General features: G+C 39.7%; 1 protein-coding gene across 16 annotated transcripts in view; it reads right to left on the bottom strand.

Annotated features, from left to right (window-relative positions):
• The window catches only part of NRIP1 (nuclear receptor interacting protein 1), a 300,299-nt gene that overhangs the window by 176,132 nt on the left and 97,014 nt on the right, over positions 1-27,153 (bottom strand). For 8 of the 16 annotated variants that reach the window (XM_060098613.1, XM_060098612.1, XM_060098611.1 and 5 more), the window contains one exon: positions 21,395-25,981. In XM_060098613.1, the coding sequence (XP_059954596.1) occupies positions 22,153-25,623 (3,471 nt within the window). In that variant the 5' untranslated portion in view covers positions 25,624-25,981 and the 3' untranslated portion in view covers positions 21,395-22,152. The other 8 variants (XR_009532560.1, XR_009532559.1, XR_009532558.1 and 5 more) reach the window with 5 other exon arrangements.

The raw sequence follows: 27,153 nt of genomic DNA, 5'->3' as shown, positions 1-27,153 counted from the left end.
TATAACCTATCAGTTATACAGTAAAGTAAAATTCTGGCAAAGTTTTACACCAGCCCTTAAGGAAACTTATACAGCAGAAAAAATACAGAGTAAACAAACCATATGTCACTTAATATCTCCTGAGAGGATTTGGGGCTGTTAGGGACACAGCTGAACACTAGTGATCTAATCCAATGTTTTCATTATAACCATGAAGAAACTGAGGCCCAGAGATGTTAATTGATTTTTCTAAGATCACATGGTAGCTTTAATGGCCAAGACAGGACTGGTACTGAGATCTTTCTATTCCATCACTATATTTCCCAAATTTCACTTTAGCATGAGTATCCTCCCTTGAAAAAATATCACCAAACAGCAATTTGTTATCACCAAATAACAAGATCCTTATTATTCTCATCCTGGCCTTCCTGTGTCCAACTGTAGCTGTGTTGCTAGTAAGTAACAAAAATTTGTTCAAAATTTGTTTCAAGTAAAGGAGAGTGCAGAGACATGTATCAACAAAATCAGGAGGAAAATCGGGTAAGAAAAGGTCAGTGTTTACACAACTGAGTATAGCTTTGACTGTTGACTGGACAGCTGTTAAATCCAGAGCTTTGTATCCCAGAAAAATACTCAATTATCAAAAAGGCCTTCATTCATTCACCAGCTGCACATTTAGATTTTCTAATATTTAAAAGTCATAGAGGTCACCACGCTTAAAGAGATATTATTGAACATTACTGTTCTTTCATAGAAATTGATTCTTTTACTATTTATTCAACTGTTCATTCAGCTGAACTCACTGAGGAGAACTGTACTGCAAATATTGAAACGGGGTCCCGCTGGAGGCTGAGTGAATCAGCCTAAGTAGGCGGGGAGATCTGCAGGCACAAGGCTGAAAACAAACACCCTGAATACAGAGCCCAATTTCACATCCAGGACACCAGCCTCAAGCAGTTTCATTATCAACAAGTCTTTCCAAGTTCATTGTTTGTGCTCCAGACATATAAATGTCCCATTTTAAACTTCACAACAATAACAAAATGTACTAAGAAACTAGTGAAGGGAGAGGGAAGAAAACTTCTAGTCTGAAGCACTAGGAAATGAAGTCACCACCCAGTTTTCCTTCCTGACCTCGGGCAAATGATTGACTTTGGAACTGACAATGGCCGGTTTAGAGCTATTCAGAGTGTCAAGTGCTGCCTGGTTTCATGTCACTGAACATGTAACAAAGAACAGGAAAAGAGAGACTGGGGTAATGGGGGAAAGGTACCTATCAAATTACATCTTGAAATCTCAATCTTTCCCAAACAAATGTAAACACTTAGGTACATCTGAATCATTCATTCTGAAAACCCAACAGAGCCTTTCCTGGGCAAGTAGGACAGATTAAAGCAACAATAACTCCCACTTTGCTCAACTGATTTTTCTAGACTGAGCTAACAAAACTGGTCTTGCAGAAACCTGCCCTTGCTTCCTTTCACCTACAGAATTAAAATGTCCTTCTTGGTTATAATGCTGCAGAACCACAACAGAATAGCCTGAGAAATCCTAGTAGGGAAGAGGCATCCAGAGCTGAAAGGTCTGAGTTAGGACTACATATTGACTGGCTTTATTTATAGCATTATGACAGTTTTCATACTGAGCTAATCATCTGCCAAAGGGCCTCATCACTGTGTCTGTGCCTCATCATCACATTGTTACCAAGCCACTCAGTCATCACGTAATTACAGAACTAAAGGTCTCAGGTTTCCTTCAGTTGTATTCACTTACCTATTCATTCACTGGTTCGATTGCTTACTCACTCTTCTTCCCCCAGTTAGCTACCCAACCAGCTTTTATGAGTGGGACAGGCAGGCATGATCTAACTGCTGGAGATGTGAAAGACAAGACACGTTGCACAACCAGGCAGTACCTGCCCTTCCAGGTATGGAACTGGAGATGTTGGGGCAGAATGGACTGACTGAAGCTTTGCCTGCGAGAGTTGAGAAGCCTCCACTGGATCACTGTCTTTGAGAAGTGATGGAGGGAAAGATAAGAATTAACCAGGAAGAAAGGGCATTCCAAGCAGAAGGAACGATAGGTATAAAGGCAAATCAACATGGATAGTCTTGGTATGCTTGGGGAAGGGTGGAAAAGTTCAATATGCTTGGAAAGAAAGCATAGGTAGGGATGAAAGGGAAGGGATAAAGAGCCTCCAGGGAGTTGGAGGAAATAAGACTAGAAAAACAGGTCACTGTCCAAACTGCTTTTCCACTTACTGGTTTCTCAGTCCAGTGTGATATGGCCTCAACCCCACCACTCCTCTGAAAGTACAGTTGTCAAGGTCACCAATGACCTTCTTATAACTGAATACTCAGGTCATTCTCAGGCCTCATTTTACTCATCATTTTTGCCGGTAGCATACCAAAGGCTAGAGAGTAAGAGTGGTCAGCTCTGAGTACAGGCAGTAAGGGGGTGTCTTTTCTATAAAGAATTTAAAAACAATAATAAAAACTGATAAGTTTGGTCATTTTTTATTATCACAAGGTACCAGCAGTTGATCAACAAAATACTCCTCCCCCTACTTTAAAGCACAGGGAACTATATTCAATATCTTGTAATATTCTAATGGAAAATAATAGATATTTATATACACATATAACTAAATCATTTTGCTGTACACCAGAAACTAATACAACATTGTGAATCAGCTATGCTTCAAGTAAAATTTTTTTTAAATTTTTAAATAAATAAATAATTTTTTTTAAAAAGGATTAAAAAATACTCCTCCCCAAAACTCTTTTATTGATCTAAGTTCTAGGAAATTGCTATTATTTTTGCATTTTTAATAATATATATTATTATTATATATGTATATTATAGTATGCTATATTATATGTATATACATATGCACAATTCAAATAAGCACCTTTTTATTACTTATCCTTTAACAAATATCATATTCTATCTGAAAGTTAATTTTAAGAGTCCACAGTTAAACAGTTCACCCCAGACACAGGTGGACTCATTTCAAGAGTAAATCCAGGGACTTCCCTGGTGGTGCAGTGGTTAAGAATCTGCCTGCCAATGCAGGGGACACAGGTTCGAGCTCTGGTCCAAGAAGATCCCACATGCTGCAGGGCAACTAAGCCCAAGTGCCATAACTACTGAGCCTGCGCTCTAGAGCCCACGAGCCACAACTACTGAGCTCATATGCCACAACTACTGAAGCCTGTGCGATTAGAGCCCATGCTTCACAACGAGAGAAGCCACCACAATGAGAAGCCCACGTACTGCAATGAAGAATAGCCCCGGCTCGCCGCAGCTAGAGAAAGCCCGCGTGCAGCAACAAAGACCCAACATAGCCAAAAATAAAATAAAAACATTAAAAAAAAAAGAGTAAATCCATAATGATTCAGAATCATTCAGGATTGCATTGGTCATTGTGTCTCCAACCCTACAGTACATGTATTCCTATGTTTAATCAGTAGATTCAAAATATACCATGTCAACAGAGAGACTGTAAAGACAAAGAAATAGAAACCGAGTTCATTCTGTCATTTTTATGTTACCACATGTTAGGAGTTTTTATTTGTATTTAAAATCGAAAACAGAAAAACAGAGTATGAACTTTAAGGTATTTTTTATTTGCTTGGCAAGTACAAATTTTAATTCATGCATGAACTAGTTTACTGAGTTTGAATAATATCTTTAAAACTGAAATTCATTATTTATTTATTTATTTATTTATATTTATTTTTTTTGCAGTATGCGGGCCTCTCACTGTTGTGGCCTCTCCAGTTGCAGAGCACAGGCTCCAGACGCGCAGGCTCAGCGGCCATGGCTCATGGGCCCAGCCGCTCCGTGGCATGTGGGATCTTCCCAGACCGGGGCACGAACCTGTATCCCCTGTAGTGGCAGGCGGACTCTCAACCACTGCGCCACCAGGGAAGACCTGAAATTCATTTTTTAAATGGCACTCATTTTTAAATTAAAGACCAAATCAAGAAGATGTTTATTGATTCTTACATGATGATGACTGAAATTTCACCATATGGGGGAGGGACTCTGCCCTGAGTATTAAATGCACTCGTTACTGATCAAGGCAACATTCACCACTCTATCTTTCGGTAAATACTCTTGTTTTCCATGATATACAGTCTCCCAGTTTTTTCTCACCTAGCTATCTCCTTTGCAGGATTTTCTTCTTCTCATCCCTTAAAGCACTATATTCTCAGGGTTCTGCCCCAGGAGGTCATCTCTTATTAAACATACAAAGTGCCTTGGGCAATCTCTTCAGCTTCAAAGGCTTCAGTTATCAACTGCATGCTAACAACCACCCTCAAACTTATACTTTTGACCTAAATCTCTCCTGAAATAACTTGTTTACCCAAACTCTATGCTTAATATCTTCCCTTAAACAGAGCTTAGACATCTCCAATTCATTTGTCCGAAATTGAGCTTCATTAACTTCACCAGCAATTTGGTGAAGTCCGGAAAACCTTAATTTATCCTTCTCCTTTTTCACCCATGCCTACTCAATTACCAAGGCTGACAAAACTCTCTCCTAAATACCTCTTGTATCATCCAGTTATCTGCTTCCTCACCATCACTATCATTCCCTGCGCCGCCGTCACCTCTTGCCACGATAGCTCCAACAGCTGTCTTGTGCATTGCAGACCAAGATCTCTCCCTAAAGGGAAAATCGGATCACATCACTAAACTACTCAACATCATCTAACAAATTTCGTTTCTTTACTTTCAAGATCCATATAAAGAGGTCTCTTTCTACCTTCAGAACCTCATCTCTCAGCCATTCTGATTCGATTTCAGTTTTTTTGTTTTTTTGTTTTTTGTTTTTTTACGGTACGTGGGCCTCTCACTGTTGTGGCCTCTCCCGTTGAGGAGCACAGGCTCCGGACGCGCAGGCTCAACGGCCATGGCTCATGGGCCCAGCCGCTCCGCAGCATGTGGGATCTTCCCGGACCGGGGCACAAACCCGTGTCCCCTGCATCGGCAGGCGGACTCTCAACCACTGCGCCACCAGGGAAGCCCCCGATTTCAGTTATTTTAATGCTTTAAGTTCTCTCCTACCTCCAAACCACTGTTTATGCTACTTCCATCCTCTAAATTTCAAAGAAAATATCGTTTCCTCTATAAAGCCTGACTGCTATTCAAGTTTGGGTTAGATGCTTTCCTGCTGCACCCTAGCACAGCACCAAGTCTGTCTCTCCTAGTTTTTAAGCTACTTAGACGTCAATTTTTTTAAGAGCAGACACAGATCTGTCTTACTCCTCACTGTATTTCTAGGACCTTACACAGCGCTGTTATAGAGTGGGCACTAATAAATATTTTGTTAAATGAATGAATATATGCATGAGTCGCTTTTCCCCTCACAAGAATTTCTCTACACCATAGATCATGGCTGCTTTGTCTAAGGCTTATGGAATCAATTGCTCTATTTTGACTTATTTAAAATCCACCACGTGGGGGTGGAATGCAGAACCTTCAACCAACGTTAGAATTGCCCTTTCAATTTTAAATCTACTTATCAACAGAGATGGTCATTTTAAGTCTCTCTTGGTTCTGAGCTTCAGGGGAGAGTATACAGAGGGGATCTTTTCTGATTCCAGATGAAGAGATATACAGAGAAACTACCAAAGTCAAGGCACTTCTTAAAGAAAAGGATGAAGCTTTCATCACTGGAGAAGCCCAACTAAAGTCTAATGCCAAGAAAGAGAAGAAGAGGCCGAGTGAGATTTTCCAGCCAGCACGAACTTCCCTCCCTTCGTGTTTGTCTCAACAGCAGCAGCTGCCTACTGCTCCGGCGTTTACATGAAGATGAGAGGCAACTGCACGGATTCTCTGTCTCCATCCTGCCCCAGGCGGAGCTGAGAGCAGCAGGTAACAGGCACCTGGACAGGGGCTCCCCACGGGCCGTCAGGGCTTCTAATCAGCTTCTCTCAGCCGGCAGATTTTGAACAGTGGGTATGTTCCAAATGTGTCAGGGCCTATTTTTCAAACATCACTGCAGATTCATTTGTTATGTCTTGCCTTTTTTTAGACCTTGACAATAAAGGGACATTTTTAAGCAAGGAAGGGAAAGAGAGAAGCTAGTGTACACTGATGTCTTATGACATGTTAGGATCCACAGTGAGATTAACCTATTTCTTTGAGATCTTTGGGGCCCTATTATCTATGACTCCTTGTTATTTTCCATTCCAGGACTGCAATTATATCTGCAAAGGTGGAAGATTCAAACTATGCTTTCATGTTTATGTGCTCTGAATTCTGACATATTTCAAAGTGTCTACCTTAAGGTGGACTTTGAGGAAATACAGGGATCTCTACTCTGGTCCAGGTGTTTATGTGTGTGTGTGTGTCCAACTTAGAATATAAATAACACAATCCTGAGAATCTTTGTTTTATTACTCTCCAAAGGACAGTGAGTGCTTAATACTTAAATTTTCACACACTCATAAATAAAACTCCCAAAGCTCTCTAATGTATTTTGTGCATGTTTACTGGAGCCTGCACCTACCCTAGGAAGATACTTGAGAAAGAGAATTTGGAGCATTAAGATGAACTCCTTTGTACTTCCTTTATTTCCTATGCAGCAACAGAATGATGCATAATTTCCCCAGAGCTGCTGTAACAAATCACCACAAACTTGGTGGCTTAAGGCAACAGTGATTTATTCTCTCACTGTTCTGGAGACCAGAAGTCCAAAATCGGTTTCACTGGGCCAAAATTAGGTGTTAGCGGGGCCACAGTCCTTTCAGAGACTCTAGAGGAGACTCTTCCTTGCTCCTTCTGGTTCCTGGTAGCTGCTGGTATGCCTTGGCCTGTGGCTGCATCACTACTGCCTCCATGGCCACATTGCCTTCTCTTCTTCTGTGTCCAATGTCCCCTTAGCCTCTCACTTGTAAGAACTCTTGTGATTGCATTTCATACCTGTCTGGATAATCTGTGATAATCTTTCCTTAAAAGCCTAAACTTAACCATATCTGCAAACCCATTTTACCGTGTGAAGGAACATTCACAGGTTCCAGGGATTAAAATATGGCTATCCATATGGGGATCATATTCAGCCTATCACAGGTGGTTCAGGCATCACCTTACTAAAAACGAATTTCTTGTGGGGTACTAGCCATTCAGGGGAAATCAAAGGTGAGAGGCACAAGCTGTGACAGCAAGAACCATTCTCAAAAAAAAAAAAAAATTTATTCTGACTCCGTGATTCAGAAGTCAATGAGGAAATGGGTTCTTGACTTTGGAAAAGGACTGTGTGCCAAAATTTTGTGAGGCAGTTCTGTAAAGCTCAGATCTTAGAACACTTTTCTACAGAAACAATGAAGCTTAAGACAGGTTTGATTCTTGTGAGCCACAAAGAGCTAATTCAACGTAACCGAGGTACATCGAAGTTTACTTTTGTCTTCTTAAAAATCTGCCCTATGGAAATCATAAGAAAAGCAAAACTCAAAATGTGTGTGCAAAGATGTTTTTGGCAACACTATGTATCATAGCATAAAAGAAGATTTGGAGAGAAAACCTTAAATAAGCAACCATATAGAAGGGTTTTAATAAATTATAGAATATCCACATAATGGAATGTCATTTAGCCACATTAAGTTGACGTAAAAATTGTTAGACATGAGAAAATGTGCATATGAAATTTAAGTGAACTGTCATGACAACATGTGATTTGCTTGTGAATCTGTAATTTGGGCAGGGCTCATTGGGGACAGCTTCTCTCTACTCCACTTGGCATTGGCTGTAGCAGCTCAGAGGCTGCAATCATCCGAGGGTTCACTTACTCATACGTCCAGCCATTGATGCTGTTGGTCAGAATACCTACACATAGGCTCTCCGTGTGACCTAGGCTTCCCCTCCTGGTCTCCAAGGGCCACTGTCCTAAAAATGAGAGCCAGGCAGAAGCTGTATCACCTTTTATGACCTAGCCCTAGAAGCCATGCAACATCCCTTTCAACACATTCTATTGATCGAGGCAGTTGCAAGCCCCAGCCAGTTATATGTGGAGGGAAAATAAGACTCTGTGTGTTGATGGAGAGGCCAGGTTCTGGCACCAGAAAATATCTGGTGGCCACTTTTGGAAAATACAGTCTGCCACACAAGGACAGAGCATAATCCTGACAATGTTAAACACAAATACATAATTACCGGCAGATTGGAAGAAAGTAGTAATAGCATTTCATATTAATAGAGATAACTAATAGTACTTATGTCTTGGGGGTAGAATTATAGGTTATTTTTGTGTTCTTCTTTGTGTACTTTTCTGAATTCCCCATAAATTTTCTGAGTAAATATAATTGTTATGACTAAAAATATCGACATCCTTTTTAGAAAAGAGAATATGTGAATAGCACTTTACATAATATTTTCATGTGTAATACATCATGTGATCCTAGCAATAGTCCAGTGGGCAAGAGGTACTGAACAAATTTTCAGGCCCCAAATCTGAGACTAAGACAAATTCATGCTAGTTTTTGGGGGAGCTGAACTTCAAATTCCAGCCTTTTGATTCCAAAGTCTTGTTTTCCACTGTACATAGTTTCCATGGTTTCTCCCTTAAAGTGGGTTGGAAATTGCAGTTAATATACTTACAATCTAGGGGAGAATCTCTTCTGCTATTCTCTTGCCCCTCATTGCCACAGTGACGGAAGGATGATTCTTCCTCCCTCTTTATACCATCTCTTTTGCTTTAGAGGTAAGTGTTGGGAAGAGGTAAGATTAGAAACCCTTGAGAAGCTTCTGAAAACATGCAGGGAAAAAAGAATGGGGAATGCAGGAGTTTGGGATGGGGACTTGGGAGACTTCTCTTGCAGTGGGATACATCAAGCAGGCATACAGGGATGACTTTGGATCCTGTTGCCTATAGGCTCAAATAGCGCAGGTAGGGACTGGCTGTGTCTTGATCTTTACCCCGGTGATTCTGAGACAAGATGCGTGAGAAAAAATGAAGCAGGGCTGACTTTCTAAGGACATTAGCTTCCATAAGAAAGAGGAGAAGTTTCTGGGGATGGACTAGTAAAGGAGTGAGCACATAGTTCTAAGAGTTGATCATAAATAACTAAAGGATTGTCATAAAGTGGGTGCTGGCAACCCAAATTCCCAGCAAATCTGGGAAAAGAAGAGTGTCTAGTTAGCTAAAGGATTCAAGAGCAATTAAATGAATTTGAAATGACCTCAACCAAAATTGTCTTCTCAGTTGAAATTTGTTTCAAGATGTGTTTAGGTTCAAGTAGAATATCCAATTTTGGAAAGAGAAGAAAAGCTTTAATCATATAAACAAACTACAATAATAAAACCAATAAATGTATATGGACATAGTTATGGTGTCTGGTTCTGACACTACGACTGAACATCTCTCTATTGTTATACTGAGCTTACGTGAAAAGCACTCATCCTCATTGGTTTTGAATCCTTCGGTGTCAGCGGTGCCAACTCTCCAGCACGTACTAGACTTCACGCTCAACTCCATCATCTTCCTTAGAGTAAGCCTGTAGAGCTTGTGGCAAGCCTAAGCTTTTTCCTTAGGATTAGTAAACATCATTTGAATCCTTTAGTTTTGTTAATTTTAGTTTCTAGTCCATAGTGTGAAGAGGAAAGGCAAACATTAAAATATAATCAAATTAAATTTAGTGATCAAAAGAACATTGTTCTATGCTCAGGCAAATCCTATATTAAAAGTAGATATGACTGAATGTTCACCAATGCTTCTGGTTCTTCTTTTTCCAGGTATACCATGCACATAGTTAAACTTCCTATTATCTTGAAGCTAAGCAGACCAGGGCTTTGATTGGTGTAATGTGAGGAGGTGTTAAGTCTTTTAAATTTGGTGCTCAATTAACCATGTTCTTTCCCCTCTGCCAAGGCAACCAGTGACACTCCCAGATAGTGGAGGCACCACCACCCTGGATGAGCATGACCATGAGCAGAGCCCGCTGCCAACCCAAGTTGCACATGTAGCAAGAATATGAAATAAACCTTTGTGGTTTTCAGTCACTGAGAGTTTAGGGTTGTTTGATACTGCAACATAACGTAGCTTAACCTGGTTGGTACATCCAGTGAAACTGATGGGCTTGGAATTGATGATTAAGCATTTCTTAAGCACAGGAGTTGTGGGAAATTTGAATTATTGGGAAGGTCAGCTCTGCCCTCTTAAAACACACATCAAAAAAGAAAAAGGAAGAAAGAAAAATGAAAAAAAAATATATAAAAATATATCAGAAATAATAAAAATCCCCCCAATTTTTAAAAATTTTAATTAAAAATTTGAAAAACATCCACATAAAAGCCCTCACAGCAGCTCTATTCATAACTGTTGAAACCTGAAAGCCACCAAGATGTCCTTCAATAGGTAAATGGATAAACAAAATGTGATATATATACATACAATAGAATATCATTCAGTGATTAAATGAACTTAAGCTACAAAGGGACATAAACCTTAAAATTGTATTGCTAATTGAAAGAAGCCAATCTGAAAAGACTCCATACTATATGGTTCCAGTTATATGACATTTTGGAAAGGGAAAAACTATGGAGACAAAGTGATCAGTGGTTGCCAGGCCCCGGAAAGAGGTGGGAGTGAGCGCAGGAGTGCATGGGAGGGATGAATAGGTAGAATTTAGGGAATTTTTAGGGCAGTGAAACTGTGATGATACTCAAATTGTGGGTGCTTGTAATTATACATTTGTCAAAACCCATAGAGTATATAATACAAAGAATGAACTTTGTATGAAAAATACAAAGTCTACAAAGAATGAACTTTGTATTAAAAATACAAAGTCCAATACAAAGTCCAATATAAACCAAGGACTCTAGTTAAAATAATGTATCAATATTTGTTCATCAGCTGTAACAAATCTACGGTACTCATACAAGATGTTAATAATAAGGGAAACAGAGCGGGTAGTAGTGTGGAGGTATATGGGGGAGCTCTGCTCTTTCTGCTCAATTTTTCTATAAACCTGAAACTGCTCAAAAAATTAATTTAAAAAACATAAGAAAAAACCCAAAGAATAATTTTCCTGAGTTAAATACCAAAGAGCATTTAAATGATTACAAATTGAACATGTAAGTGGTGGCCATTTGTTGCATTGAGTTTGGTCTGTTGGGTTCAATTGTGGAGCATTTGATGGCAGAAAGAGTTATGAATCAGAATATTATCCAAGGGAGGATGTGAAAAAAAATGAAATGAAATTCTCGGAAAAAAGAAAATAGATATAAGTAAATTATGTTTAATAGGAGGTAAGAAAAGAGTCTTTCAAAATAACACGCGATTTAGTCCTCAGGGCCAGAAATGTGTCATCCTATGGGTAGAAATAATGCTGCAGCACAACACTGCTTAAGTAGGTTACCCTGGAGGAATGTGGCTTTGAGTCCATTTATTTGTTGATGAGAAATAAGGTAAGTAGGAGGGACCCACTTTGGGAATGGCAGCCTGAGGGGCTCTGCAAACCCGTTCTCCAGCAAAACAACATAACTGGTAAAATTATTTTTAAAAAATACTCTGAAAATTTTCCTAAAGGAACACATCAAATGAGGAACATTACGTAAGAAAATCTCTTAAATCTTGCTAAGAACATTTGATCCATGACCTACTCCTTCTCCCTCACCGCAGCTTAGTTTGATGGAAGATCCACTCAAGCTGGGTGTGGCTGAGAAAACGAGGGTCCCTCTCCCCAGCTCCAGTTAAGGGTGTCAATATCTCCTTGAAAGGGCCAGGTGACCAACATTTCTCATCCTCTGCAAAACTCTGGGTTACAGAGGCTACTGTCGACTGAAAAAAAATGCATAATCTAAACATTGAAAATTATGTTTTATTCAGTGGACTTCCTGGGGACTCAAGCCCAGGAAGCAGCCTCTCAGCTCTGAGGAACAGCTCCGAAGAGGTAAGGGATGAGCCAGGATATATAGGAGTTTTTGCAAGAAAAAAACCAGGGAGTCAGAACATCAAAAGATTACTTACTATTAATTAAAGAAAAACCAGACATCTCAAGTTAATGCATTCAGTGTTTCTCTATGTACGCAAAGATGCAAGAATCTGGGGTCATTGAAATCATTCCTTTGATATGCACCTGACTATCTAGGCCTAGCATCCTGTTTTTTTCCATCCTGAATCCCCTCAGGGTACACAGTCAGCTGCAGTGGCTGCTGGTTTGACGGCTGTAACATCCTTTTTTTACTGATATGGCAGGTGACATTTTTTGTCAACACTACCTTCCAGGTGAGTGCCACTGAAAGTCAAGGGCTTTCTTCCTCTACTGAGCTTCTTCTCTAAGGGCAGACAATCTATCTTAAATGTGGCAGGGAAGAATAAGGGGCTGTAATTGCCCTAGGCCCAGCTCATTCATAGGGTAGAGCCTCCCCACTGGGAGTGGTGAACTGAGAAGACCCAAAGCTATCATGCTCACCCAGCACCCAATTCGTAAAAACAGGGATGTTACTCAGAGAGAAACAGGCCACTATCTCTGTCTTTAGCAATGGCGCAGTGGCTCAGAAATTTTGACCAGGGGTTGAGACAAGCCATAAAAACGGAGAGCTCTGAAGCTCTCCCTTCATTTGGAACAGAGTGTGAGAAACTTCAAGCCTAAAATATTCTTGAAAACAACAAAGATTTTGGTGGTAAGCAATTGAGAGGAGGCTGTTAGCTCTATGAGAATAGTAAGCTAAACCACAGGTCAGCTAGTTTATCAGAGGGAATCAGGAAAATAGACAGCTAAGGAGAGCCCTTTGGGAACAGAACAAATCTCAAAGACCTGCCTCAAAAACCACACTTGCAAAAGGGCCCAAATGTAATTGGGTCAGACAGTGGAGATATTTATGGCCAGGGCATTGTCAAAAAAAAAAAAAACACACACACACACGCACACACACACACACACACACACACACACATACATACAGAGAGAGAGAGAGTAATGAGAGGACAATTAGTGGAGCCTAACAGCTAGGTGTGACACCAAAAGAGGCAGACAGCAGAGAGATCAGGGAAAGAGCCAACTAAACAGGACCCTGCTAAAACCAACGTCATCCTAGGGTGACTCTATTGGAAAACATCAAAGAAGACCTAAATATGTGGGAAGACACTCTATGTTCACAGATTGGAAGATTTAATTTTGTTAAAATGGCAATACCCTGCAAATGATCTGCACAAATTCAACACAATCCCTATCAAAATCTCAGCTATCATTTTTGCAGAAATTGACAGTTTTATCCTAAAAGTCATATGTAAATTTAAGAAACCAACAACAGCCAAAATAATCTTGAAAAAGAAAAACAAATTTAGAAGACTCACACTCCCTGATTTCAACAATGCCTACAAAACTCTAGTGATCAAGATGGTGTGGTATTGGCATAGGATAATCACATAAATCAATGGAAGAGGACTGCGAGTCCAGAAATGAACCCCTACATTTACAGTCAATTGACTTCATACCCTCATACTTCATGTGTGGCAATATCCAAACCAAATGTTGATCAGTTGTCCATCCTGTTTTTGATGAGTGACTACAACAACAAAGTTCACAGCAAAAATATTCATAATAGCTAAAAAAGAAAACAACCCAAATGTCCATCAACTGATAAAATGACATACACATACAATGGGAAATTATTCAGCAATAAAAGAGGAAAGTACTGACCCATGCTATAACATGGATGAACCCTGAAAACACTAAGCTAAGGTGAATAAAGCCATTCACAAAAGGTCACGTATTGTACGATACCACTTATATGAAACGTCCAGAACGTCTAACTCTATAGACAGACACAATATTAGTTATCTAGTGACACCATGAATATACTAAAAATCATTGAATTGTACACTTTAAATGGGTAAATTGTACAGTATATCAATTACATTGCCTTAAATCTATTCCATTAAAAAGAAAAAGAAAAGAAAAAGAGAGAACGAGAGAGAGAAAGAGAGGAAAGAGAAAAAGGAAGGAAGCGAAGAAGGAAATAAGGAAGCAAGCAAGCAATCTGCTAAGTTGGATGATGTGTTTGAGCTCTGTCCTGTATTCCTGCTTCAGTAAGATTTCACTTGGTGATGATCAGAAACAGCCTCTAAGTACTATATGGTCCCATTAATCTAGTGGCATCAATGTCACTGTTATTTTAAAAAGTTGCACTTTGACTATTCACTTTGAACGTTGCACTTCGGCTTCTGGGAATCTTTCTTGCATTACTATCAGTTAACAATTTGGAGCAAAAGCGAGTCCTGGAATACAGCTTTAGCATGATCACCTCACCCTTAATACTGTTTTGCTTATTAAGGCCAGTTGGGTAAATAAGCATGATGCTTTGATGGTTGTTAGGTTGCTGTCTGGTTTGGTTCTAGGGGAAATGTTAAGTTCATACACTTCTTATCACTCTTTTCCCTGGTCTCATATCTCAGTCCTGCAAGTCTACAACCTTACCCAAGTATGAAGAGATGCTGGGGGAAAAAAATAAAACCAAAAACAATGCAAAAAATCCCCACCTGATTTTAAATATCCAGACTCACAAGAAACTCCTTACCTTTGATGAGAGTATGATTATTTTCTATTAATATGGTTAAGATTAGAAGCCTTCTTGATTCGCTTAAGCTAGAAAGGAGCTCATAGGAAGAGATCAGCTTAGGGAGGGTCCCCTCTTCCTTAGAAAACTAGGGACACTGTGCTTCAAACTTCTCTGTCCTCTAAGTATGTCTGGCTCCTTCCACTATCTCTCTAATTACATAAAACATCCACTTAAAAATGTCCCCTTTATTTGAGACAGAGGTTTCCATCTGTTTCTTCCCCATGGCCTTATATCAGGTAGAAATCATGAGTCATCAGTCCTTGGCTAGGGAAAGGGGACTATTTCATCTCCACTGAAAGCCAATCTCCTCCTCCTGAATATGCTCTATATTTGGATTTTCCACTGCCATTTGGACATATGATAAGAGCGATTTCATCTAAGACTTTATTCTTTCTCTTGGGGGTTGGGAACACGAAATGTGGTTTCTCTGGACAAATAAAATGCAACAGTTAAAAAAAAGTTTATTAATTTTATGTTATCAGAATGAAAGGAAATTAACATCTCTCAGTCCACCTCCACATATGAAAGAGATGAGCTTCTGCTGTCACAGTGATTTAGCACACCTTTATTAAGCACCTGCTGTATCACTGAACATTTGTATTACTTTTCTGATACTCTTAGAACCTGTTGACGTGGCTTTCTAGGTAAGTTGCCACTGTCAAAGCCCTCTGATGAATGTGAATACGTGTGCCAGTGGACTAGTTCGTATGTGGCACTGGTCTCTTCCATTTCCACAACTGTAGGGACTCAGATTTCCTTGAGGATCTGAAATAGCCTAATGCTAAATCCAGGTCCTACCCTGGTGAGGGTTTTATCATCAAGGAGTTAGTTGTACCACACCCACCAAGACAGCATGTTCTGCCTGGGTTTGATTCTGGATAGTTCAGGAGAGTGTAGCCCTCTGCATCATGAACTTATTCATGATTGGCAGGAGAGGCCATGGATTCTTGCCTCAGGCCTATCTCAGTGTGATGTTTGGAAGGGTTGGTAGCTTCCCTGATAAAGGCAAAAATTCTAAGATGCTCACTGCTGTTTGTAAGAAGAAATGGTACAACAGGTAATTAGACCTACATGGGCAAAAATCCCAAAGTTTCCTTCCCATTCTCAAGAACCAGCTCCTCTTGTTAGGAATTTCTCAGCTGATAGCATCTCTGCAGATTACAGAGGACAGTAGAAAGAATGCCTGGCTTGGCCTACAGAGCTCATGAGCCCTAGGGCTAGAGGTAGCCTGGGAGACTGGGCATTGCTTCAGGGAAATGGATGCATCCCAACCTTGTAAATTACTTTGTTTCCCAGCCCAGGGAAGGGGAGGCAGCCTTTCAGTTTTTGTGTGGGGAGAAATCAACCTTCTCTCATTCTTTGACTGGTTGTACATTTACTGAGTTAACTGTTACATATCAGGATTTGGACACACTTCACACTTCTTGCCTTTAGAAGGAATACAAAGTATGTTGTCAGCCCCTCTAATGGGTGAAACTAAGAGAGGTCTACACAAAGCATTATGGGACTGCAGAGGGCTGAGGAACACACTGCCTGAAGGAACTACAGAGGGTTCTTTGAGGGGGCAATATTTGTTAGGTTTTGAAGATAAATACAAATGTACATGGCTACAGATGGGGAGGAGAGGGCAAAGGAAGGAGGTATTTTAGGCAGAGAATGTCACATGGTTGAAGGTGTTGCCAAGAAGGCATCTTCTTGATGCCAGGAAGGCAGATGTGCTCAGGAAACTGAATTCCAACTGGGAAAGTTTTGAACACTAGAATGATTGGTGGTGATGGGCAGAAAGGTGTTAGATGGTGGGAGAATGAGTTGAAAATGTGAAAATGCAGGCATGGCCAGAAGTCAAAGGGCACTCTACCAGATGCAGCAAGGACAGCTCACACATCCAACTGGGTGCTGCGAGTCTTATAAGGATTTGCAGCTCATGGAAAGATTAGCTACAATGGCTGCTAGGGGCAACCTGGGAGAAATCTATAGTTTTCTAATTATAGTGAAGTCATCTCACTGTTCTATCCTTAAATTACCATTTCAAATCAATTAGCTAAGGGAAAATACTATCTCAGAGAACATACCAACACCGAAGCTCTACTCTGGGGTCCCGCTGGTGCAGTTTTCAAAAACTACGGGCTATGAAACCCATACAATGTTAGGCCATTTCCTTTTCCAGATGTGCTCGGAGGTGAATGCGTATCAGCAAAAAAGAGCAAAATGAACAGTCCAAAAGGACTGTAAACTTTACTTAAAGCTCAGAGCACCTACCCAATGAAGTCTGGTAAAAGCAAAGGCTGGACGGTAGAAGGCTGTCTAGGTAGGTCTTTGTCGGTAAAAAGGCTGTAAAAGGACTGTTTGGAATGGCTGAAAAATCCTCTTCTGACTACAGAAGTATACTATTGATATTTTAAAATTTGGCTATTCCTGGAAGGGTTTATGTATTTACCTTTAGACACTCATCATACGTGCAGCAGCACTTCCCCAGGACTGAAGTTTATGGGATTTGAATTTTATTTCCAAGTATTCTGCTACCAACTAAAGAGTACATTAACTCTGTTTTTTTAGAGCAAGGGTCTTTAACTTACCTACGAAGACGGCATCTTTAAAATGTTTTAAGTATTATCGTGCCAACCATTTAGAGGAATGTAGCAGTAAACTAACACTAAATGGTGCCAATAGATTCCTCCACCAACCCTTACAAGGTGCTAGCGTCATATACTTAAGTTTGATGGAATAAATGAAAAATGTCATGCTTAACATTTAAAATCTATTTTCTGTAAACAAACAGGTCACAGTTTAGTGATAGTAGTGGTAGGAGAAAACTTGTTCAAAATTATTTCTTTGTAAAGGAGATTTCCACATTAACAAGCTTGAAATAGAACTTGGCACAGAGTGGGTGATCATAATCTGATTAGATTATGAAAGATTTTCCATATTAAAGTCACTGGCGCTAATTTATAGTCAAGAAGAGTTACTAACTGGGGTGGTTTTCTTCTTAAAAATCCCTCAATTTATTACACGATGAGCTCATTATGCCTTTTTACCGTATAAATCAATAAACAAAACAAAACATGGCTGTGCATCTCCGGTTCCAATGACAGTGTCTGTACAGATGGCAAAGCATAACTTTTCAACATTTTAATCATGTAGAACAGCTGTATATATTTCTATTACCTGGACATTTTTTTAGACAGTGTTTATAAACTTGTTAGGGAGAAGGTGCAAAATTTTCAGATTTTAATAGGCCTATTTTAGTGTCAGAAAACAGAAACTGATCTTTGGGAAAATGCCTTCCTCTTAAATTATTATTAATATATTTGTAAAAATAATGCCCTCCCCCCCCGCCCCAGACCATCAGTTCACAAGTATAGCTCTTTTTCCTTTTTCTAAATAAATTGGTCTCTATTACTTATTACATATGGACATTGCTTATCATTCTCAACTACTCATTACCTATACACATATAGTATACATACACGTGTGCAAGCACACACATTCATTTTTGCAAAACGTTTGGAGACTTAAAAAAAAATAAATTTAGGGCTTCCATTGTGGCGCAGTGGTTGAGAGTCTGCCTGCCGATGCAGGGGACACGGGTTCGTGCCCCGGTCCGGGAAGATCCCACATGCCGCGAAGCGGCTAGGCCCGTGAGCCATGGCCGCTGAGCCTGAGCCTCCGGAGCCTGTGCTCCGCAACGGGAGAGGCCGCAACAGTGAGAGGCCCGCGTGCCGCAAAACAACAACAAAAAACCAAAAATTAACACCCGTTGAAACTTGGATAAAAACCTAATAAAATCCTATCTTAAAACAAGTTTATATCAAATCAACTTTATTTTTGAACACTGTACAAACTTTTTCCCACTTCAAAAATCCATGATGACCATACAGTTACACACCAAGCAATAGAATCAAGGCTGGGTAGAACAGGCTATATAGGCTGATTGTCTTTCTGAGCTATGCTTCAATTGCCCTGTCTCTAGATATACTAACTCGCAGGCCACCTTCTTTTTTTTCCCTTTATTTTTCTGAGAAGGGCAAAGCATTCTTGAAGACTTGTTATTTTCATGACCAGAGACTTTTATGTTTATGGAAAACCTGAAAATCGGAGACAGCCCAGAAAATAACAATCATTTCAAACCAGAGACAATGCATTTTTTTCCTCATTTATTCAAATTCACTGCAGGAAGTAAACACTAAAAGATTAAAAAACAAAACAAAAAATTCACACTGCAGTATGTACAGTTTCATGACATCACATGAAGAAATTAAATTTCTAATAAAAATGACAAATTATATTACTGAGCATATCGCATCAAAATTGGTTGTGTAAACCCCAGAATTCATACCATGAATGGTAATGTGCCTGTATTCCAGTATACTGGAATACTCCTGGTATATTATTATGTTTCCAATGGGATTAAAAAATTCATGAAAGTAGTTGTGTGAATTCTTTATGTTGAAAAGTGGTTGACTTGATTTAAAAAGTTTTAAGACCCTTGGATTCAAAGCACATTCTTTCACAAAGCTTAAACCACGGAAGTCATGTCCAGAAATGGAATACTGTTATGTTGGGATGAATATCTGATCTGACTGCTTAAGACATTTTGCCAAATGCACAGATGCACAGGGTCCCCCATGCACTTTTCATGCAGCAGGTAATCACAACTTAAATAAAAGGCTTACTCTATACATTTGTCCAGACTTGCAACTGTATACACACATGCACAATTTTTAAACCTGTCCGATTATATTTACACTTATACATGGAATATACAGAAACCAAAGAGATTAAAAGGCTTTTCTGTTGTATTAGAACAATACAAAATATGTATTTTTCATTAAGGAAATCACTATTTACATCACCTTTAAAAACCAATTTTAACATCTTCATGTAACAAGTCAATATATATATATATACATATTATATATATATATATATATATATATAAAATATATACTCTCACCAGTTTACTCTTCTGTAAGATGCAGCAGAGAATAAACAGGTAATGCTACCTTACTGATGTCAATGAGAGCTGTAGTACCCTTTCACAAATGACTTTATTAGGAAGAAATTGTCTAGATATCTAAAATAGTCCTTGAAAATGTGTATATGTGCATCCTTGTATCTACATATGCATAAATGAAGTGCATTTATGGATGTAGGCCCTTTCTCACCACTCTTCTTTAAAATCATACTAAACTCAAATTGGGGACACTCTAGTAAATCAGAACAGGTTTCTTTGTGGTCATGTTTATTTATATATGACATACCCTCGTTTCTTTGACTGTTGACAACAGTAACAACAACAACAAAACAAATGACCAACCAAAGAAACAAAAAAAAAGCAACGCTGGCCCTTGATGCTCTCTTTCCTGACCTAAATTTCACCCCCTTGTAAAAGCCCATTTTCCCCTAACCAAGGGGGAATATCAATATTTTTTTCTAGCATACTTCTAAGGCTCCAGACCTTTCACAATGGCAGAAAAAAATGACTTGCTTAAAAGCTTATTTATACAGTGTAGACAATAAGATTGTCACAGAATAAAGATGGGATGGAGTTGAAAATCTTCACTGGCCAGTGGAATTTTCATGATGTAGCATAATATTCGCTCCTATTATTTTATAATATATCCAGTAACTATTTACAAATTATTTTGAGAAAAAAATAATCATTTAGGGTTTTAGATCATATTAGGAAATAACGCCCATTTTTAATATAAAAATCTTAGAAACAACCTCAAGTAGAACAATTTCAAATAGATTTCCTTCTAATTAACAGTCGATTATATAACAATTTTTTGATAGGTCAGTTGCTAACTCAGTTCACAATTAAACCCAAAAATATCTGGTGAAAGAACTGTGGATTGTAAAAACTGAACTGAAAAGCATGGACTTGTTTCAAGATAGAAACCCCATGCGGCTCAATAACACATTAAGTTCTTCCAAGAAAACATCAATGTTTACTTTTAATCACTATTTTAAAATAACAGATCCGATGGAGTGACTGTGTACAAATTTGTCATGTATATGTGCCCTTTGTACTTTTTTGTTTAGTCTATCTGAGTTTAGTGCCTTTCTTGGGTTTGAAATAAATGTTTTCATCTTTGTCAGCACTGTTCTTAGGACAATGGTTTTAAGAGAAGTTAAGGATGTATTCAGGAGGAGTTGCCAAACCATCCTGGAATCACCTGAGTTTGGTAAGTGGCCCTGTTATTCCATCCCTAAGGCTAATTAAGTAGATGTTACTCATTAGAACACACAAATAATCACAGATTTTCCTGAGATGTTGAGCCAAATATGAAAGTTGTCCCCTCCACCCGATTTTTTTTTGTCATAAAAAGTATTCTGAACCCGATTTCCAAAGACATAGCAGTAATATATGAAGTACAATATTGCAAATTTTGAGTTGATGTGTGACTGTACTGGGGAAAATATAGGCATCAAATAGTTTGTTCACAATCCTGTGTTGAGAGAAGTCATAGGCAATGGTTTCAATTTTCAAAATTCAAATTTCAGTGTGCAGAAGAAACACCTAGGGAGTATATTAAGATGCAGAAGGGAGATTCCCAGGTCCACTTAGCAGAGATTCTTGTTCTGTAGATCTGAGATGCTGCCTAGGAATCTGCATTTTAAAACAAGTGCTCCAGATGATTCTAATGCAGGTGGTCTGAGTCCAACTTTAAGAAAGCCTGGTCATAAGACTCACAGGTACCACAGAAATGGTGAGAAGTAGCTTTTACAAGAGATGGTGAAAATTGTCCAAAGAAAAGCCATTTTGCTTGTTAAAAACAACTTATTTCAACTATTCAGGAAACCACCTGAAGATACATGTTAACTTTCCTAATTCTGTAAAAGGAGGAATATTAATTTAGTAAAGTAGTTAAAATACAAAAATGGAAATCTGCCTTTTTTTAAAGATCTATCAAACTTCCATCAATTGTAATCAATGTTTACTAAGTAGTACAAGGTTTAAAGAAATATAGTATATTGAAAAGGATTGGGGTGGGGCAGACACATTGAGGAACCACAAAACCCCTTCCAAGAATTAAAAATAAATGTGTTTTCTTTTTTTTCTTTTTTTTTTTTTAGCAAAAGTGAAAAATGTAAGCATATTGTTTTCTAATTTGTTTTTGAACTGAAAAAATGAATCAGTATTAGGTTTTTTGATTCAATCATTATCCTTTAAGGAGTTATTATTTAACAATTTGGACTTTTAAAAAATGTGTTAGGTACGCTGACTTCTGAAAAGCAAAATAAAGTACCCTAATAAAGGCAGCAATGCATTAATCCACTGTGGGTGGAGATTCACATTTTAATTTACGCCTATTATTTATGATTAAAAAAGAATATCATTCATGGGCTACTCACAGTTGTTGTCTGATGCATAAGAAGGTGTTAAACAACCAATTGCTAGTTCAGCAGCTTCCTCATGACATCTAATGTAAAGCAAGAAGTAGTATGCATATTTAAACATCACAGTAACCAATTCTTTTCAAAATGAAAAAGTTTCAATTATACCATGCTTTTCTCAAATCATGCGCTTATTTATACAGATCTCAAGTTCATACTAGTTAGTTTTAAAAAGATCCAAAGACGGATGGCAGGTACATTTTATTCTGATTCCTTTTTTATTGTTAGCACGTTTCCCAGAAGTCCATAAACTTCTCCATTTGCACTGTGTGAGTGAGAGGCATTATTTCCCATATGGCTATTGTAAGTGCTTCTTAAATTAAAGAAAGAAGCTTTAGTTTCTGCAGCGGGAAGTAGCTCTTCTTTGACTGTAACCTGTGAGATACTTTCAGCAGATGAAGGCTCTCTCCAAATGTCCTTGTCCTGTGTTTCTCGACTGGTAACAGAATTGCCTCCTTTTTGGAGCATGTAATACAGTATTGGGTTAGTTTTGGTCAGTCTCGGAGAGTCTTTCTCATACTCATTCTTATCCACATCTGTGATAACCCACTTGATGGGTCCCTTCTCACTGGGCACGGAACACCCATTCACAAGCCCAGATTCTGGTCTAGACCCTGTGCAGCCCAAGTGCTCGGGGAAAGGAGGGCTCACAGGAGGTTTTCCTACACCCGGGTATGGAAATGTCCTGTGGCCCATGCAGCTGTTGGGCTGAGCAGCACTGTACATGAGTCCGTTTAGAGAAGATATGCTGAATTCAGGCTTGCTATTGGTCACATGGTTTCTGTGTCCTTTTTTTTTACTGTCGACGACAGAATTACTCCTGTGCTGAGACAAATCTCTCACACAGTTTTCGGAGAGAAGCAGCTGTTTCAGAACGTTGAAGCTTTTGCTCTCTCTGGCCCAATTCCTGTGTTCACTGTCACTGGCTGAACCATGACTGGCAGGATATTTAAACTCAAGATCATTTCTGCTAAGCTTCAGCTCTTGCTGGTTAAGCAAGGACCCATACAGCACCTTCGGAGCACTGTGACTGTCTGCAGCATCGACTATGTTATTTTTCATCTTTTTAAATGGATTTTCTAACGGCTCAGTATGAAGCTTCCTTTTTTTAGGGACCATGCAAAGATTCTTTGATTCTAGAAGTGTCAGTTCACTATTTCTGTGACTGCTGTCCAGGTCATCAGCCAGGTGACTCTCTTGGTTTTGTCTCAGCAGCCGACTTAGCAGACCGTTCTTAGAGAAAGAAAAATCCTGAGGTGAGACCGGCTCCGATTTGAAGTCCTCGGATGCTGGTAAGACAGCTGTGCTTCCCTGCAAGGCAGGAGCCACGCCTAAGAAGGGGGCGCCCTGAGCGTCGTGGCTCAAGGGCACATTTGTGGTATGCGTATGCAAGTCATCGCAAGGCTCAGATTTTATTTTCACCATCAGTATTTGTTCACTTAAAGCTCTATCTGTATGTTCCTGAGTACTTTCGTCTCTTAAGGGAATCTTCTCTTTCTTTTCGGGCTTCCCTTTGTTGGGGTTTCCCAGCAGCAACTGGAGGACGGTGCGCCTTTCAAGCAGATTTTCTATTTCGGAACCAGAAAGTCCTGGTTCAGGACCTGTTGCGTGACTGCCGAACGCTTTCTTTTCTTCAACTGCATTTGCTTTATTTGAGAGCAGAGGGCTATTTAGTCTATCAGTCATACCTGTAGGTTTCTCCGTGCTTACACTCAGCAGCTGTTTACTGGGTCTCTGCTCTTCCCCTGACACGGAAGACTGCATTCCACATTGTGCTAAATTTTGTAACAGTTTACTGGCACTGAAAGTGGCAGAGTTTTGTGTGCCTTCATTTTGGACTGGTTTCTCCCCTTGCGATTCTTTGCTTTTTGTAAGGTCCATCAGGTGGTTCGACACGGTATTCGTTGGCTTTTCAGACTGAGGGCCACAGGCATACGGTGGGGAATTCCACTTGATGACCAGAGAGTGTTGGGAAAGGTTGATGGGAGACTCGGCTTTGGTGGATGCAAGTAATGGTGGAGTGCTCACTGGAGTAGTCCTGCTGGTACTAGGGCTTTCTATGACAGAAGTCCGCGTGTAATTATGTGTGCTGAACTTTGTCCCATCACTGTGTGGTTCCTGAGGGCTGCTGTTTCTTTCTACATTTTCTTCATTCTTATGGCCAAGTAGCAACTGAAGAAGGGTTACTTTCTGGTGTGAATTTAGCTTAGAATTCTTTGAGGTATCTTGATCTTCTTTGATATCTACTTCGGGGACTTTTGGATCCCAAGTGTTTAGCAAGGACTGAGTTAAGTTATCCAGAGAAACAGGCTGGTCAGGTTCTGCTTTTTCGATTCGGTGTTTGCAAGACAAGTCTATGGGAACACAGTTGGAATATGAACTTTCGTCACCACTGCTATCATCTGTAAAACTAGGATTGTTATCTGAGTATTCATCAATAGTTGTGGGTGTACTGCTCTCCTCAAAAAGGCTTCCTTTCTCACTATGACTGTGTCCGTTCATTGGCTTAGGTATGGTCTGGCTTTTAAGAAGATGTAAAAGCAAACTGTTGTTAGCAGCTTGTTTGGCATTGCTTCTTTCCAGTGAGTTCTTATAGCCTGCATTTTTGGGGGAAGAAGGAACAATACCCATCGGATTCTGAAATGTTGTACTTTTGCTAGCCATTAGTTTGTTTGATGATGTCCTTGCCTGACCATTCAGATGGCTTGACATTCCTTTTGAGAACTGGAAACTGCCCACATCCTTTTGGCCATTTTCTTGTAATCTGGCCATAGCAGCAAGTCTTTCACTTGCCGCCTGATTTGCATTTTGTGTTTTTAAAGCGTGTTCTCGAGAATACTGCTGTAAATGGGCTTCGCTTGAAAGGAGTAATGCTAATTGGCTACAAGCAACGCTCGGCTTGGGTGACGTGGCAGGACTAGCCCTTTTTTCCACCATGCTTGCGACAGCCTGTAACCTCGCAGCACATGACAAGGGTTCACTCATGACCTTTGTGCCACTCTGTCCAACATGATGAGGTGACTCTACGAACCTATCTCTGATGAGGTTTTTAGTTATGTCAGGGAGACTGGTATCAGGCTTTTGATCTTTAGCTTTACTTTTCTTCAGCAACGTTTTTAAGTGACTTGACGCGACACCGTAGCACCTTAAATCTTTCTCCACTTTTAAAGAATTATGACTGAGGGCGTATCCTTGCTCCTTGAGGCTCTGCCTAATCTGTTGTGACAGAGCAACAGTCTGCAGCCTAGAGCTGAACGACTGAAGCAAAGAGGCCAGTACCGTGTTATCCTGTTTGCCTTTAGGCACACTGTCAGCCATGCCAGCCAGCAAAGCTTCCTTCTTTACGTTTAAATTTACGATGGAATCAGACAGCCTCTTCCGCTTCGCTGCATTCCAGTCCTCCGAAGACTGCAAGAGTCTGGCTTTTTTGAGATGCAGCATGCCAGATCCCTGATATGTATGTGTGTTGAGAACTGGACCATTACTTTGACAGGTGGGAAATGCATTACCAGAAATGTTAAAGTTCTGATCTTCCTCATCACAGCCAGCAGACTTTTTGTCGATGGCAGTACCTGATCCCTCTGCTGCCTGATGCATTAGTAATCCTTCTAGGTAAGTTAAAACAATAGAATCCTGGTGCACATCAGAGCCAAGCTCTTCTCCATGAGTCATGTTCAATAGAAGTGTTCACAAAGGCTTGGTTTCTATTCACTTTGAAGAATGGTTTTTCTGTGGGTGAGTGAGATGTAACTTCAATTAGTGAATGTCGGTTTCTCACCTTCCATAGTAATTAGACAGAGGTGTACTGTTCCGTTCCGACTGGGATTGGCCTGCTGGTTGGCAATGATGAGACAAAAGGCAAGGGACTCCCAATGCAGCCTGACTGCAGACTTGATAACTCCCAAGCAAGAAGCAGCAGCAGAATTCCTCAACACACAGGTCTGCAGCAGCAAGCAGATAGAATCCTTAGTGAATATACTGTTTCTCCTTCTTCACCTTTTGTTCCACAATAAATGCAAATATCAGTATTCTATAAAATAAATAAATAAAAAATAGTTAAGGAGGTGAAGCATTAGAGTTATGCTGTGATACCTGTAAGCAGAAAAATACAGCACTTGTCAGTTTCTAAGTGTATATACACAATATCCATATATATGCATTGTAGTCACTTCTTTAGTGATTTATGTTATTGTTATTCCTATTAAATTGGAAATCTCTACTGGAAATCCTATGGATTAATCCATATTGTTAAAATGATCCAATCAGAGAAGAGAAAATACTTTAATGTTACATAACTGTCTTCAAAAGTCCACCAAGCTTCTGAATTTTCATAAACACCTTTCTGCAAAGTGATGTGAATGCTGAGTCTTTTCTATAGCACCACAGCTCTATGAGGGGCTAGAACGAGCTTCCTTACATTATGAGGAGCTTAGGAAGGAACAAGAGAAGTATCGAAAAAGGAAAAGAGATCCACGTGACATGGACTCATCTAATGGGTTTGATGTGAGGCTGAGGCTGACACAATGGATTCACTTCTGATATCATCCCCCAAACATCAGACATCCCATAAGTAATCTGGAGAATTTCCGTTTTCAAAGAATTGGAAGCCCTAACAAGTATAAGATTCTTTTGTAGGCCTGTGCAAATTGTGATAGACTTAGTCATACAAACGTTTACGTATCATCACAAGCTTATTCACTCCTAGTTCTTACCATGACTTATTAAAAACAGAAGAGTGATCCTTCAGATGCTCATTCAGGTCTATCAAAGGCTTAACGTATCTGTTTTAAAATCCCCACACATGTGCTCCATGTAGAATTTTTTTTTTTTTTTTTTTTTTTTTTTTGCGGTACACGGGCCTCTCACTGCTGTGGCCTCTCCCATTGCGGAGCACAGGCTCCGGAGGCGCAGGCTCAGCGGCCATGGCTCATGGGCCCAGCCGCTCCACGGCATGTGGGATCTTCCTGGACCGGGGCACGAACCCGTGTCCCCTGCATCGGCAGGCGGACTCTCAACCACTGTGCCACCAGGGAAGCCCTAGAATTTTTTAAATGAGGTCCATTCCTAGCAGATGCAGAATATAGGTTACAGGTGAATTTACAGCCCTAAGTTTCTAGAATGTTCCTAATATATAATAAAATACTTACTTCTCCTCCCTACCCATGCTATTTCTTTGTGTGTGACACTGTTATCAATAAGGAT

The sequence above is a fragment of the Mesoplodon densirostris genome, chromosome 5, assembly GCF_025265405.1.
Source record: "Mesoplodon densirostris isolate mMesDen1 chromosome 5, mMesDen1 primary haplotype, whole genome shotgun sequence".
Lineage (NCBI taxonomy): Eukaryota > Metazoa > Chordata > Mammalia > Artiodactyla > Ziphiidae > Mesoplodon > Mesoplodon densirostris.
This window is presented reverse-complemented; position numbering and strand designations above follow the sequence as displayed.